The sequence below is a fragment of the Macrobrachium nipponense genome, chromosome 49, assembly GCF_015104395.2.
Source record: "Macrobrachium nipponense isolate FS-2020 chromosome 49, ASM1510439v2, whole genome shotgun sequence".
In the NCBI taxonomy this organism is placed as follows: domain Eukaryota; kingdom Metazoa; phylum Arthropoda; class Malacostraca; order Decapoda; family Palaemonidae; genus Macrobrachium; species Macrobrachium nipponense.
The window spans coordinates 6964180-6976679 of NC_087224.1; the positions used below are offsets into that span (position 1 = coordinate 6964180).

Sequence of the window (12500 nt, forward strand, 5' to 3'; positions counted from 1 at the left end):
ACAATAAAAAGGAAAATAAAACACAACACATGAAAGTTACATTTAAATGAAAATAAAACATTTTTTTTATCCAAAATTTTGTAATGTAGATTTTTTTGTGGGCACTGTACAGTCCTACTCTTCAAGGATAAGTGATTTTTTACCCAAAACCCCTCAACATAGTATACTATTTTCAACATTTTATAGTGAGATATTGATCTATTTCAGAGTGGAGGGTTTGGTAGGCTTCACATATTTTCTACTGATCGTCGAGATGAAATACTGAAGAAAGTGGAGGATAATGCTAAGAAGTACATAGGAATTACTATACCAGCAAAAAAAGTTTGCATAACGTTGGAGAAAGCATTAGATAGTAGACTGGGAAAATATAGGTAAGTACAGTTTTGTGGCTCCTGTAATTTGATACCGATACTTTATGTTGCAAGCTCTTTATGTTCAAGTTGCTATCCTGTTAATCATTTAGAAATGGTATTTTATTGCACCTCCCACCTCTACCATTACATAATGTGTAGTTTTGAATTTTTGATCCTCTAACTGAAGATATTTGGCTCATCTACATGTCACTATGATTTTTGATGTTAAAAGAAGCTTGATTGATAAATTGTCAAGTTTACAGTGATTGAAAAAGTACATTCACGTCTTGCATTCCATGTCTTTTTTAATTCAGATACAAATGGTGTCTGAACTTGTTGGTCTAGTTTTGAAAGGGATTCATTTCAAAAATAAAATATTAAGAAAACTTTTTATAATTATGTAAAATTCTGTTAAAACTTGAAAATTATTTAAAATCAATACTGGATTATAGAAAGAGTATATTCAGATTGAATAAGTCAAAACCATAAGAATGCTATTTTTCACCGACAACGACAGCACCATACTGTATAGTACGCATTAAAAGCATTTTAATTCATTGTAAAAATGAAATATCAAAATGATAGATAAAAGTTATACTGTATTAAAATCATTTGTAAGAATACTAATAGAAATATATTGTACCTTACCCCTTAATGCAATAAATGGTTCGGTTACTTGTACAGGAACGTTTTTATAGCCAACACAGAATATACATATTAAAAGCATCTAAACTTAATTGTAATGCCATAATACTATAGATATGTTCAAATGATAAATATGTTCTTAAAAGAAAGGAGCTTTACTCCCTGTATTGAAATAGTTGAATTTCATGCACACATGCATATACAGACAGGCCCCCAGCTTACATCGGGGGTTCCGTTCTTGAGACGCGTCGTAAGCCCAAAATTGCCGTAAGCTGGAAAATCGTCAAAAATCCTAAGAAAACCTTACTTTTAATCCTTTGGGTGTATGAAAAACTATATAAACTGCATTTTTATTGCATTTTTCATTAAAAAAAAAACAAGTTTGATTATATTGCATTTTTGGAGTCATATTTCTTCCATCAGATCAGTGGCGTAACCCTGGAACATGCAGCGTAAACATGGAAAAAATTTTTGATGAATATAATTGAAAGGGGTTGTAACCTCAGAACGTCGTAAGCTGAGCCCATCGTAAGCCGGGGACTGCCTGTATTTGTATACCTTGAGAACTTGATTTTATTTTCTGATTTTAAGAAGTTTTATGTTTTTATTTCCAGTGGTGATGAGCACATCACATCCTTATGTGAATTTCCTGTGCATAAAGTTACTCACAGACATAATGATCCGGTGAGAAGAACACTGTGCATAAGTGAGACTTGCTTGATTGAACGTGATCCCAACTCATACTCAATAGTAACCTTAAAACCCCTCTCAGATGTTTTTGCACTCGTTAGAAATCAGGAAAACCCTCAGAAGCTCACTGTTGAGTATGTCCGTGGAGGCAGCAGAGTTTATATGTCTTCTGACAGGTATGTGCAGATTTTTCTCTTGGAATGCAATGTAAAAATAATGGATTTCGTGTTACAACTATGTTGTAATACATTGTGATGTGCTTGTTGCAGTTTTGATTCTTTGATTTTACTGACCAATGATCTCTAGTATTTCTGGTGTGAAAATGTTCTTACTCTGTCAGAGTATTATTATGTATTCCTTCTACACTTTATAAGAAATGTGTAATAGTATAATAGCACAACTAATTTCATTGTATCATCATGCAATTCAGTTGTCAATATTTGAACATTTGTTTGAAGAGCCTGGTAGTAGTAATCAGTTGGCAAAGGGAGTTATATAATAATACTGTATTAGAAAGTAGTAGTAGTGATCAGTTGTCAAAGGGATATATATATATATATATATATATTATATATATATATATATATATATATATATATATATATATATATATATATATATATATATATATATATATATATATATATATATATTATATATATATATATATATATATATATATATATATATATATATATATATATATATGTATATATATATAAATATATATGAATAACTTGATCATAAAATATATAAAATGTTGCTATGTATAAATAAAGGTAATGCCACAGAGGAAAATAAAAAGACGAGAAACGCCGAGATCTTTCAGTCTACACGACCCTTTACTTTGGCACAACTGATCAGAACAGAGCAAAAACATAGTACAAGTAAGATTAGTATACAAACTGACATTACGGGATTAGCATAAGGTCCTATTCAATTAAAAGAAACAAAAAAAATGCCTATGGGCTAGATTAGAGATTTTAAGGCAGCCACCCACACATGGTCATAGATAATTTAGTCAGAAAACAATACATTTTGAAAACAAGGAGGCATATACAACCTGACCATACAGATTTAGTAAAATCCTGAAAATTAGATTAATGAATTTTCTCAATCAATGATGTTAAAATGTCACATTGCTGCCACAAAATTGGAGGAAAAGGAGAAATTTAAAGAACTGGAAAAAACCCAAGGTAATTTTAACTACTCCATTTCTGCTGATTGGAAACACATTTAGGGAGAAATATATGGAAAACTTCATAGAACCACAGACACATTGATTACGAAACTGAATAGAAAATTAAACAACCTTATTGACAACAGTGATTGGACCAATAATGCTAGAAGTGATTGTGTAGTGAATTTATCAAGCAAACAAATAAGGGAAAATGCAGTGCGTGCATTAGGCTTTGGTTTGTCTTTCTTCATTTGTAACAAACCTTCAGCTTTATCAACAGCAACATCTGTATAGTATAAGTTTGAAAAATACTGTGACTTACCACAAAATCATTTAGACATTATCAAAGGCATGACATATAGTGCTACGTATGCCTATCATGAAAATAATTTCCCCGCTCGCTAAAAAAAAAGTTTAAAAGAATTGAAGAAATATACTAGCTTACACATTACTAAGGCTGATAAATCCAATAGTTTAGTAGTTCTGGACAAAATTGATTACAGCGTGCATGCATACTTTATTAGAAGATGAAACAACTTATTAAAACCTCACACAAAAAATGTTGCACCAAGTAATAAAAAATTTTGATATCACTATGAAACAAATCTTAAAGATAAAAAAGAATTGTTGTGTAAATTAACTGTGAAGTTTCCCTCATTACCTTATTTATATGGCCTAGTTGAAACTCATAAGGAAAACAAACCTATGTGGCCAATCATTAGTACTGTAGGATCAATTGCTTATAAACTATCTTAATATATTACTAAATTGTTATCCCCACTACTTGGAACTGTATCTAATTTACACATCTGGAATTCTCTTGATCTTGTGGAAAATTTAAATAATATTGTATTAAACCTTAGTGATATCTTTGTCAGTTTCCTTGTTTACAAAAGTACCTATTGACTCTGTGCTAGAATATTTAAGTAATGAACTTGTATTGCATGAATTACCTATGTCCGTTAGTCACATAATTTCATTGATTAAGTTGTATATTTGTGATTGCAGATTTATTTTTAATGGAGAATATTACCAACAAATATTTTGTATGGCCATGGGAAACCCCTTATCACCTCTCCTTTCAAACTTTATACTTGGAATTTTTTGAAAGACAACACCTCCCAAATATCATACTTGTCCCCTTAACCCTTAAACGCCGACTGGACGTATTTTATGTCGACATTTTTTGTCTCTCGGTTGCCGACTGGACGTATTTTACGTCGACATACAAAAGTTTTTTTAAAAATTCGCGGAAAAATACTTTTAGGCCTACCAGCCAAAAACTCTTGAATCACGCGCCTTGGGGGATGCTGGGAGTTCACGGATCAAGGTGTTGTTTTGTTTACAATCGTTACACAGGCGCGCAAGCGCGAATTTCTTTCTTGTCGCACTAAAAAGTATCTGTGACACATCTCGGAAATTATTTGGTCACTTTGACATAATTTTTGTACCATTTTAAATTAGCCGTTACATGGAGTATTATATATGAAAATGTGCGCATTTTTATGTAGAATACAACAAAAAAGTACTCATGATTGTAGCTTTTATCATTTTTGAGATATTTTCATATAAATAACGATAAGTGCCAAAATTTCAACCTTTGGTCAAATTTGACTCTACCGAAATGGTCGAAAAACGCAATTGTAAGCTAAAACTCTTATAGTTTAGTAATATTCAATCATTTACCTTCATTTTGCAACTAATTGGAAGTCTCTAGCTCAATATTTCGATTTATGGTGAATTTATGAAAAAACTTTTTCCTTACGTCCGCGTGGTAACTCTTCCAAAAAAAATCATACATGCGATTGTGGTAATGTTTGCACCATTTTAAAATTAGCCGTTACATAAAGTTTTATATGTATATGGAAATGTGCGCAACTTCATGCACAATACAACTAAAAACAACCCATGGTTGTAGCTTTTATCAATTTTGAAATATTTTCATATAAAAAATGATAAGTGACAAATTTTCATATAAAAAATGATAAGTGACAAATTTTCAACCTTCGGTCAACTTTGACTCTACCGAAATGGTCGAAAAACGCAATTGTAAGCTAAAACGCTTATATTCTAGTAATATTCAAGCATTTACCTTCATTTTGCAACAAATTGGAAGTCTCTAGCACAATATTTCGATCTAGCACAATATTTCGATTTATGGTGAATTTATGAAAAAAATAACATTTTCTTTATGTCCGCGCGGTAACTCTTCCGAAAAAATCATACGTGCGATTGTGGTAATGTTTGCACCATTTTAAATTAGCTGTTACATGAAGTTTTATATATGAAAATATGCACAATTTCGTGTAGAATACAACAAAAAATAATTGAAGGTTGTAGCTTTTCTCATTTTTTAAATATTTACATATAAATCACGATAAATAGAAAAAAAACCACGTTTGGTCAACTTTGACTACCGAAATGGTCGAAAAACGCAATTGTAAGCTAAAACTCTTACAGTCTAGTAATATTCAGTCATTTATCTTCATCTTGAAACAAATTCGAAGTCTCTAGCACAATATTTAGATTTATGGTGAATATAAATAAAAACTTTCCTTCCCTCCGCGCGCGGATTCTCCGCCACAAATCTCCGAAATGCGTACGTCCCATTCTCGGAATATTTGCTCCGTTTCATATTAGGCATTTCATAAAGTTTTATATACGAAAATGTGCGCAATTTCATGTAGAATAAAACGAAAAATATTTGAAGGTTGTAGCTTTTCTTATTTCCGAAATAATTGCATATAAAAAAAATATATATATAAAAATTCAACATTCGGTCAACTTTAACTCGTCAGATATGGTCGAAAACTGCATTTGTAAGCTAATACTCTTACAGTATAGTAATATTCAATCATTTGTCTTCATTTTGAAAGAAATTGGAAGTCTCTAGAACAATATTCAGATTTATGGTGAATTTTTGAAAAGAATATTTGTTTACGTCCGCGCGTTACGAATTCATGCATTATTTTGTGATAATATTTTCTCTGTGTTGCCTTTATCATTTTACAATGTGTTATATACCAAAATGATTGCAATTTAGTGTAAATTACAACGAAAAAAAAGTAACTTGTTACCTTTAACCGTTTTGCGCACAGCGCGATTTGAATACAATTATATATGAAATTTCGTTTTTGTGCTATCATATATCGCATTATTTATATATGATAATGATAATTTTTTTCATTTCTGATGGTTGCATACTAAACTTCAGCCAATGACAAAAAAAGGAGCCAAAAATGAACTCTTAATCTTGAAAACTAAGCACGCTGTGATTTTTTGAAAAAAAAAATTTCCGCTTCTGCGCTCACTCTGAAACACCTCCGGCATACGGGAGACATTTTTTTTTTTACCGCTTCGGCGTTTAAGGGTTAAAATGGTTCAGATATGTAGATGACATCTTAGTAGTCTTACCTGTTGGTTTCAATGTAAATGATTTATTGTCTAAAATGAATAATTTAGTGCCATCCATAAAATTCACTGTTGAAATTGAAAATAACAATGTCTTCCTTTTCCTAGATGTATTATTACATAGAGAATCTTTCCAATGTAAATTCAGTATTCATAGGAAAACCACAAATAATTTAACATATGTACATTTTTATTCTGGCCACCATCTTAATATTAAAATTTCAATTTTTTCTTCTATGTTCTTACGTGCTTTGTGGATTATGAGTCTACAATATCTAGACCAAGAAATAGAATACATAAAAAAGATAGGAAACGATCTCTGCTACCCACCTCATATAATTGATTTATGTTACCAAAAAGCTCACAAAAAGTTTTATATTATTGTTAGCAATGAAAAAGAAACCCCTAAAAATGTACTTAGCTTGCCTTACTTTCGTGGATTTGAAACCATAAAATCAATATTTAAATCTTTTAATGTTAATGTTGTGTTCTTTTATAACAATACCGTTAAAGATATGCTAATTAAGGATAGTGCCGTAACAAATAACAACATCATTTACAAAATTCCTTGAAAGGATTGCCCGTCCTTTTACCTCGGTCAGTCAAGTAAAGATTTATGTGTACGTATTAAGCAGCATATGTATTCAGTTAGAACAGCCCAGACTTCAAATGCACTATTTATCCATCTGAGCGAAAAATGTCGTATAAATTGGGGTGAGAGCTCTGTAATCGCTAGGTCTAATGATTATGTTTCAAGAAATTTACTGGAATTGGCAATTATACAAATCACTAATAAAAACAACCTATATCATAGTCTGGGATTGTAACATTTGAACCCATATATTTGTAAAATGTTTACGAGAGACCCTTAAGATAAATTAATGAACTACTAATTAATTAATCCCACATGTTTTTAGATATTATATTCTCTCTCTCTCTCTCTCTCTCTCTTCTCTCTCTCTCTCTCTCTCTCTCTCTCTCTCTCTCTCTCTCTCTCATGCTTGCTCTATATATATAATATATATACATATATGCCTTCTTGTTTTTCAAAATTTATTGTTTTCTAACTAAATCATCTATGTCTTAAGATCTCTAATCCAGCCCACAGGCATATTTTTGTTTCTTTAAAGTAAATTGGACCTTATGCTAATCCTGTAATGTCAGTTTGTGTACTAAGCCTACTTGTACTATGTTTTTGCTAATTTCTGATCAGTTGTGCCTAAGTAAAGGGTGGTGTAGACTGAAAGATCTCGGTATTTCTTGTCGTAACATTTTCCTCCGTGGCATTACCTTTATTTACACACACACACACATATATATATTTGTTCTGACGCTGTATACTTACCCCGAACTACTTCTTAGGAGGAGAATCCTGGATGTCAATCCGGTACCGACCAGAAAAAACTGGTTATTCCCTCCTGACCCCCAGCCAGGTATGCCCCAGGGTAGAAGGTTACGACCTCTGACCTGCAGTCCTTTCCTGGTCGCTGTAGTGTTTATACGCTCCAGCTCGTTGTCCGTTTACCGGCCCGTTTCCCATTGTCTTTCCTTGTGTGTGGTGTGTGTGCCGCGTGCGCGTGGTCTTTTGGTACTTATGGAAGCTTCTTCTCAACGGCGTTGCCCAGGACCGGAGGGCAGGACCTGTGGGTCCTTCCTTTCTCCTTTTAAGAATCATCCTCACACTATGTGTAGCAAAGCAAGTGTCGGGGTCGTCCTTGTTCGCGGGAAGCAACATGTGGTGAGTGCGCCGCGTGGTCGGATTATCAATGGGATCTGGCCGCTACCAAGTGCAAGAAGAAACCTCGTGCTCTGGCCAAGAAGGCTTCCTCGGAGGATCGTCGTAGTAGGAGCATGAGCCATGGCCCGGGAGGTCCCTTCGCCGACACCTGCTCCCTCTCAGGATTCCCTGGAAGAGCGTCAGGAGTGCTCCCCGTCCCCTCCCAGTTAGGGGACCTAGGTGAGTCCGTTGCCGGGTCCCCGCAAATGGCGGAACCCTAGGAGTCTGTGGTGAGAGGTGTACAGGTGGACAGTTTTTCATTTTTGCAGGAGTGCTGGGCTCATGGTGGACGCGTTGGTTGCGGCACTACGCACCTCCAAGAGCTTGCCGCCAGCCGCGGAGTGCACTGCTCGGTTCCCCTGGGATCCCCGTGTGACTCTCCTCCTCCTCCTCTGCACTCCCAGCCACCTCCCTGTAGGTGAGGGATGGTCCAGGTAGACGTCAGGTGCCGACGGATTTTTTGGGTCCCCCCCAGCCACTGGTCGGGCACTCCCCGTACGCCGGGTAGGTCTCCCCTTAGGGAGGAGACATTCCCATTTAGGGCCCCTCCTTTCCCCCCACCGGGACGGAGGCTCTCACTAGCAGAGGGAGCTCCCGTGGGGAGACCCTCCCTGTTCGCTCTCGCTCGGATCACCCCGCCCGATCCTCCCACTCACCCCGGGACAGGAGTCGCCGGAGAAGAGACAAGAGGGGAGGCGGATCTTCAGAAGGGAGATCATACAGATCTTCGAGGAGACGCTACCGTTCTAGGAGGAGGTACTACGGGAGGAGTCGAGGTCGTTCTTTCTCCTCCTCCCCGGACTGTAGGTCCAGATCTCACCGTCGTAGCCAGGACTGCAGGGGTCGAAGTAGGAGTGACCGGCGCTGGGACGACTCGCGCTGTAGACGTCATCGCTCGCGGACCTCCCAGTCCCTGAGTGCGCCGCTCCCTTGAGGTTCCCCCAGGTAGGGGCCTCCCCCCTTCCAGGGGAGTCCCCCTGCGGCTCCGGTGGATCCTGTGTCGGGTCCGGTGGCCGCGGCCTTGGCTTCTGCTGACCGGGCTCCTTCCTGCTCAAGATCTCTGCTCCCTCCCATCACACAGGAGGAGCGGCGGCGTGGGCCGCTGTAGAGCCCCCCTTCATCCAGGAGGTGGCCCATGACAGCCCCTCCAGGGGCGCCTCAGTTAGAAGTAGAAGGTGCCAGTTCGGTCCGGCAGCCCACTCTTCCCCCGTCCCTGCAACCTGTGGCAGGGGCGTCCGTATCAAGAGAAGACTTGGTGGAGGACACCTTTGTGCTCAACAGCCTGCAGAACTCCCTGGAGGCCCAAGGGGCCATGGACGAAGGCTCGGCATTCCGTAGGGTAATCGGGATGATCCGGGCACAGAACGGTTTGGCGGAACCTCCTGCCCCCCAGACAGTCGATCGCCTTTTCTGGGGAAAGGTGGAGTCCCCTCTACTCAGCTGAGGCACTGGCACAAGAGGAAGTGGTGGCAGGATCCAAGAATTCTCGGAGAGCCCTGGGCTCCCTGAAGCTCTTTCCAGCTGCCAAAGCCAGGGAGAGGAAGCTGTACGTGCCAGAGGGCATGTATTTAGCCCCGAAGACGGTAGAAGGCCCCCCTCACAAGTGGGCTGTTCGGGAGATAGGTTATTGACGGGCCCCATTGCATTCTCCCAGCAGGAAGCCATGGCTATGGAGTCCATGGTGTGGACCTCGTTGCGTCGTAGTTGGACCACTGGACGGGTGCGGTCACCAGCTTCGCGAGAGATCACGACCTGCAGGACGAGAACGAGTTGGCTGCCTTCAATAAGTTGGTATTGTCAGGGACAAGTCCCTGGGCTTCCTAACTACCCAGCTTCTAACCCAATGGACGAACTGGGTCCTAAGACGTAGAGACGCAGTTCTCGCTTGCCTCCCGAGGGGCTTCCCGGACAGGGAGGCGAAGGCTCTCTGGAACGCTTAGTGCTGGGGGAATCCCTTTTTCCGGATCACCTGGTAGATGAGGCCATCGAACGTTGGAGGAAGGCCAACCAGGACAACGTCTACAGGGCATCGTCCTCGGGCAGACAACCAGCGCCAAGACGTTGCTCGGATACTCAAAAGTCGAGACAAGGACCCAGACTTGGGGGTGGGACCCCCCGCAGGTATATCGGAACCTTCTGCAGGAGGCTGTGGCCATCAGAGAACTCAGCCTTCCTCCAGGACCGCTAAAGCCCCCTCCTCCGCTTTTAGAGCCAGATCTGCGTCCTCTTGCAGAGGGAAGGGCGGCCGCTTCCCCAGGAGCAAGTAGGAGGCGAGGCCTCCTACCCGACTTGACGCCTCAGTTTTGGGGGGGTGCCTCTCCAATCATTGGCGGCACTGGGAGGATCTCGGGGCCGATCCCTGGACCGTCTAGGTCCTCAGGGACGGTTACCGAATTCCCTTCCGGGATGGGAAACCTCCCCTGACGGAGGAACCGGACAGCGGGGCGTTCAGCCCCTGGATCCCCGGTCACGGGGAGGCTCTTCGGCTGGAGCTGGAGGTCCTGTCTCTGTTGGAGAAGGGAGCCCTCCAGCGAGTGACCACCCACTCCCCGGGGTTCTTCAGCTGCCTATTCCTGGTGGCGAAGGCGTCAGGGGAATGGAGACCGGTAATCGACCTATCCATCCTCAACACATACGCCCTCAAGACAGAATTCAAGATGGAGACCCCTCGCTCTGTTCTGGTGGCCTTGAGGGAAGGGGACTGCATGCTGTCCCTTGACCTCAAGGACACATACTTCCAGATCCAAGTACACCCCTCCAGCAGAAAGTACCTCCGTGTAAGGTGGGTGGTTGGACGACACAAACCACTGGCGGACAACACTCCGGAGATGCTCCTTTTCACAGACGCAACGAGGGAGGGCTGGGAAGCCCACCTACAGGCAGAAATGAGGGGCTGAGTGGTGGGAACGGGAGCGTGGACTCCATACCAACAACCTGGAGCTCCTGGCCATCCTCAAAGCGCTCCAAGTCTTCGAAAACAGCTTGAAGAACAAGAGAGTGGCAGTCATGTGCGACAATGCCACTGTCATTACTTACGTCAAAAAGCAGGGGTGTCTGAGATCGCGACCCCTGTGCGATCTGGCGGAGACCGTTCTGGAGTGGTCAGAGAACACCAGGATCTCCCTGTCAGCGAGGTTCATTCCGGGGAAAAGGAACGTGATCGCTGACGGACTCAGCAGACAAGGGCAGGTCCTAGGGGCGGAATGGTCCCTACACCCTGCAGTAGCGGCTGAGCTGATCAGGAGGTGGGGCTCCCCCTTCATGGATTTTTGTTTGCAATATGCTCAACCGGTCAACTGGCAGTGGTATGGGAAGACGCGTTCCAGGACCCCTGGGACGGACTAGACCTCTACGCCTTTCCCCCCTTAGGAGTCCTCAATTGTCTGCGGACCTCCAAAGCCACAGTCATGACCCTTGTAGCCCCCAGGTGGCCTGACAGTGACTGGTTCCCGGATCTCCTAGAGATGTCCATTCAAGAGCCCTGGGAACTCCTCTGAAGGCTGGACCTTCCAAGACAACCCCACTTCGAGAGGTTCCAAGAGGGCCTGGACACCCTCTGCCTTTACGGGTGGAGGCTATCGAGCTCCTCCTGAATAAGAGGGGGTTCTTGCGCAAGGTGGCCTCCCGAATGCCGGGATGCCTTAGGAAGTCATCCACAGCAGTTTACCAAGCAAAGTGGAAGCTCTTCGGGGCCTGGTGCAAGGGGCAGAATCTGGAGCCCCTACAAACCAAGATTCCCCACGTTGCGGAATTCCTTGTCCATCTGAGGGACGACAAGGGGTTCTCCATCGCAGCTATCAAAGGAGTAAAGGCGGCCTTGAGCCCAGTCTTTTATCTAAGAGACATAGATGTGGGGAATTCAAAGGACTTCTCCCTACTTATTAGGGGATTCAAACAGACATGCCCCCCAGGTCCCTATCAGTACCTCAGCCTCCCTTCGAGCCGCTCAAGGATATTACAGACCAAGATCTCACACTCAAGATGTTCTTCCTCTTGGCTTTAGGATCCTCCAAGAGGGTGGGGGAGCTTCATGGCCTCTCCTACCAGGTGTCCCACTCAAGGGGGTGGAGAGAACTAATTTTCAAATTCGTGCCGTCCTTCGTAGCCAAGACCCAGAACCCGTCGGTGGTAGACAAGCGGTTCATGGAGTTCTCCATTCCAGCTCTTCCTAAGTCCGAGGATCCCAAGGACCTACTCCTCTGCCCAATCAGGGCAGTGAGAAAATATCTCAGCAGAACAGAAGGACTCCGCCCCAGTATTCAAAACCTTTTTGTCTACCAGGCGTGAGAAGAGGGCGGTTGTGAAGAACACCATCTCCTTCTGGTTAAGGGAGACCATCAGGAGGGCCTACAAGGGAGCGGGGCTGGTCCCCCGACAAGGCGCAAAGCCTCACGACATCAGGGGTACTATAGGCACCTCCTTCTCTTTCTCCAAGAATATGGCC

General features: G+C 41.8%; 1 protein-coding gene across 3 annotated transcripts in view; it reads left to right on the forward strand.

Moving 5' to 3' along the window:
- Positions 1-12500, forward strand: part of LOC135205298 (dnaJ homolog subfamily C member 13-like) — a 683293-nt gene that overhangs the window by 234199 nt on the left and 436594 nt on the right. For all 3 annotated transcript variants that reach the window (XM_064235698.1, XM_064235699.1, XM_064235700.1), the window contains exons 6-7: positions 208-371; positions 1613-1864. In XM_064235698.1, coding sequence (XP_064091768.1) covers positions 208-371; positions 1613-1864 — 416 coding nt within the window. The remainder of the gene's footprint in view (positions 1-207; positions 372-1612; positions 1865-12500) is intronic.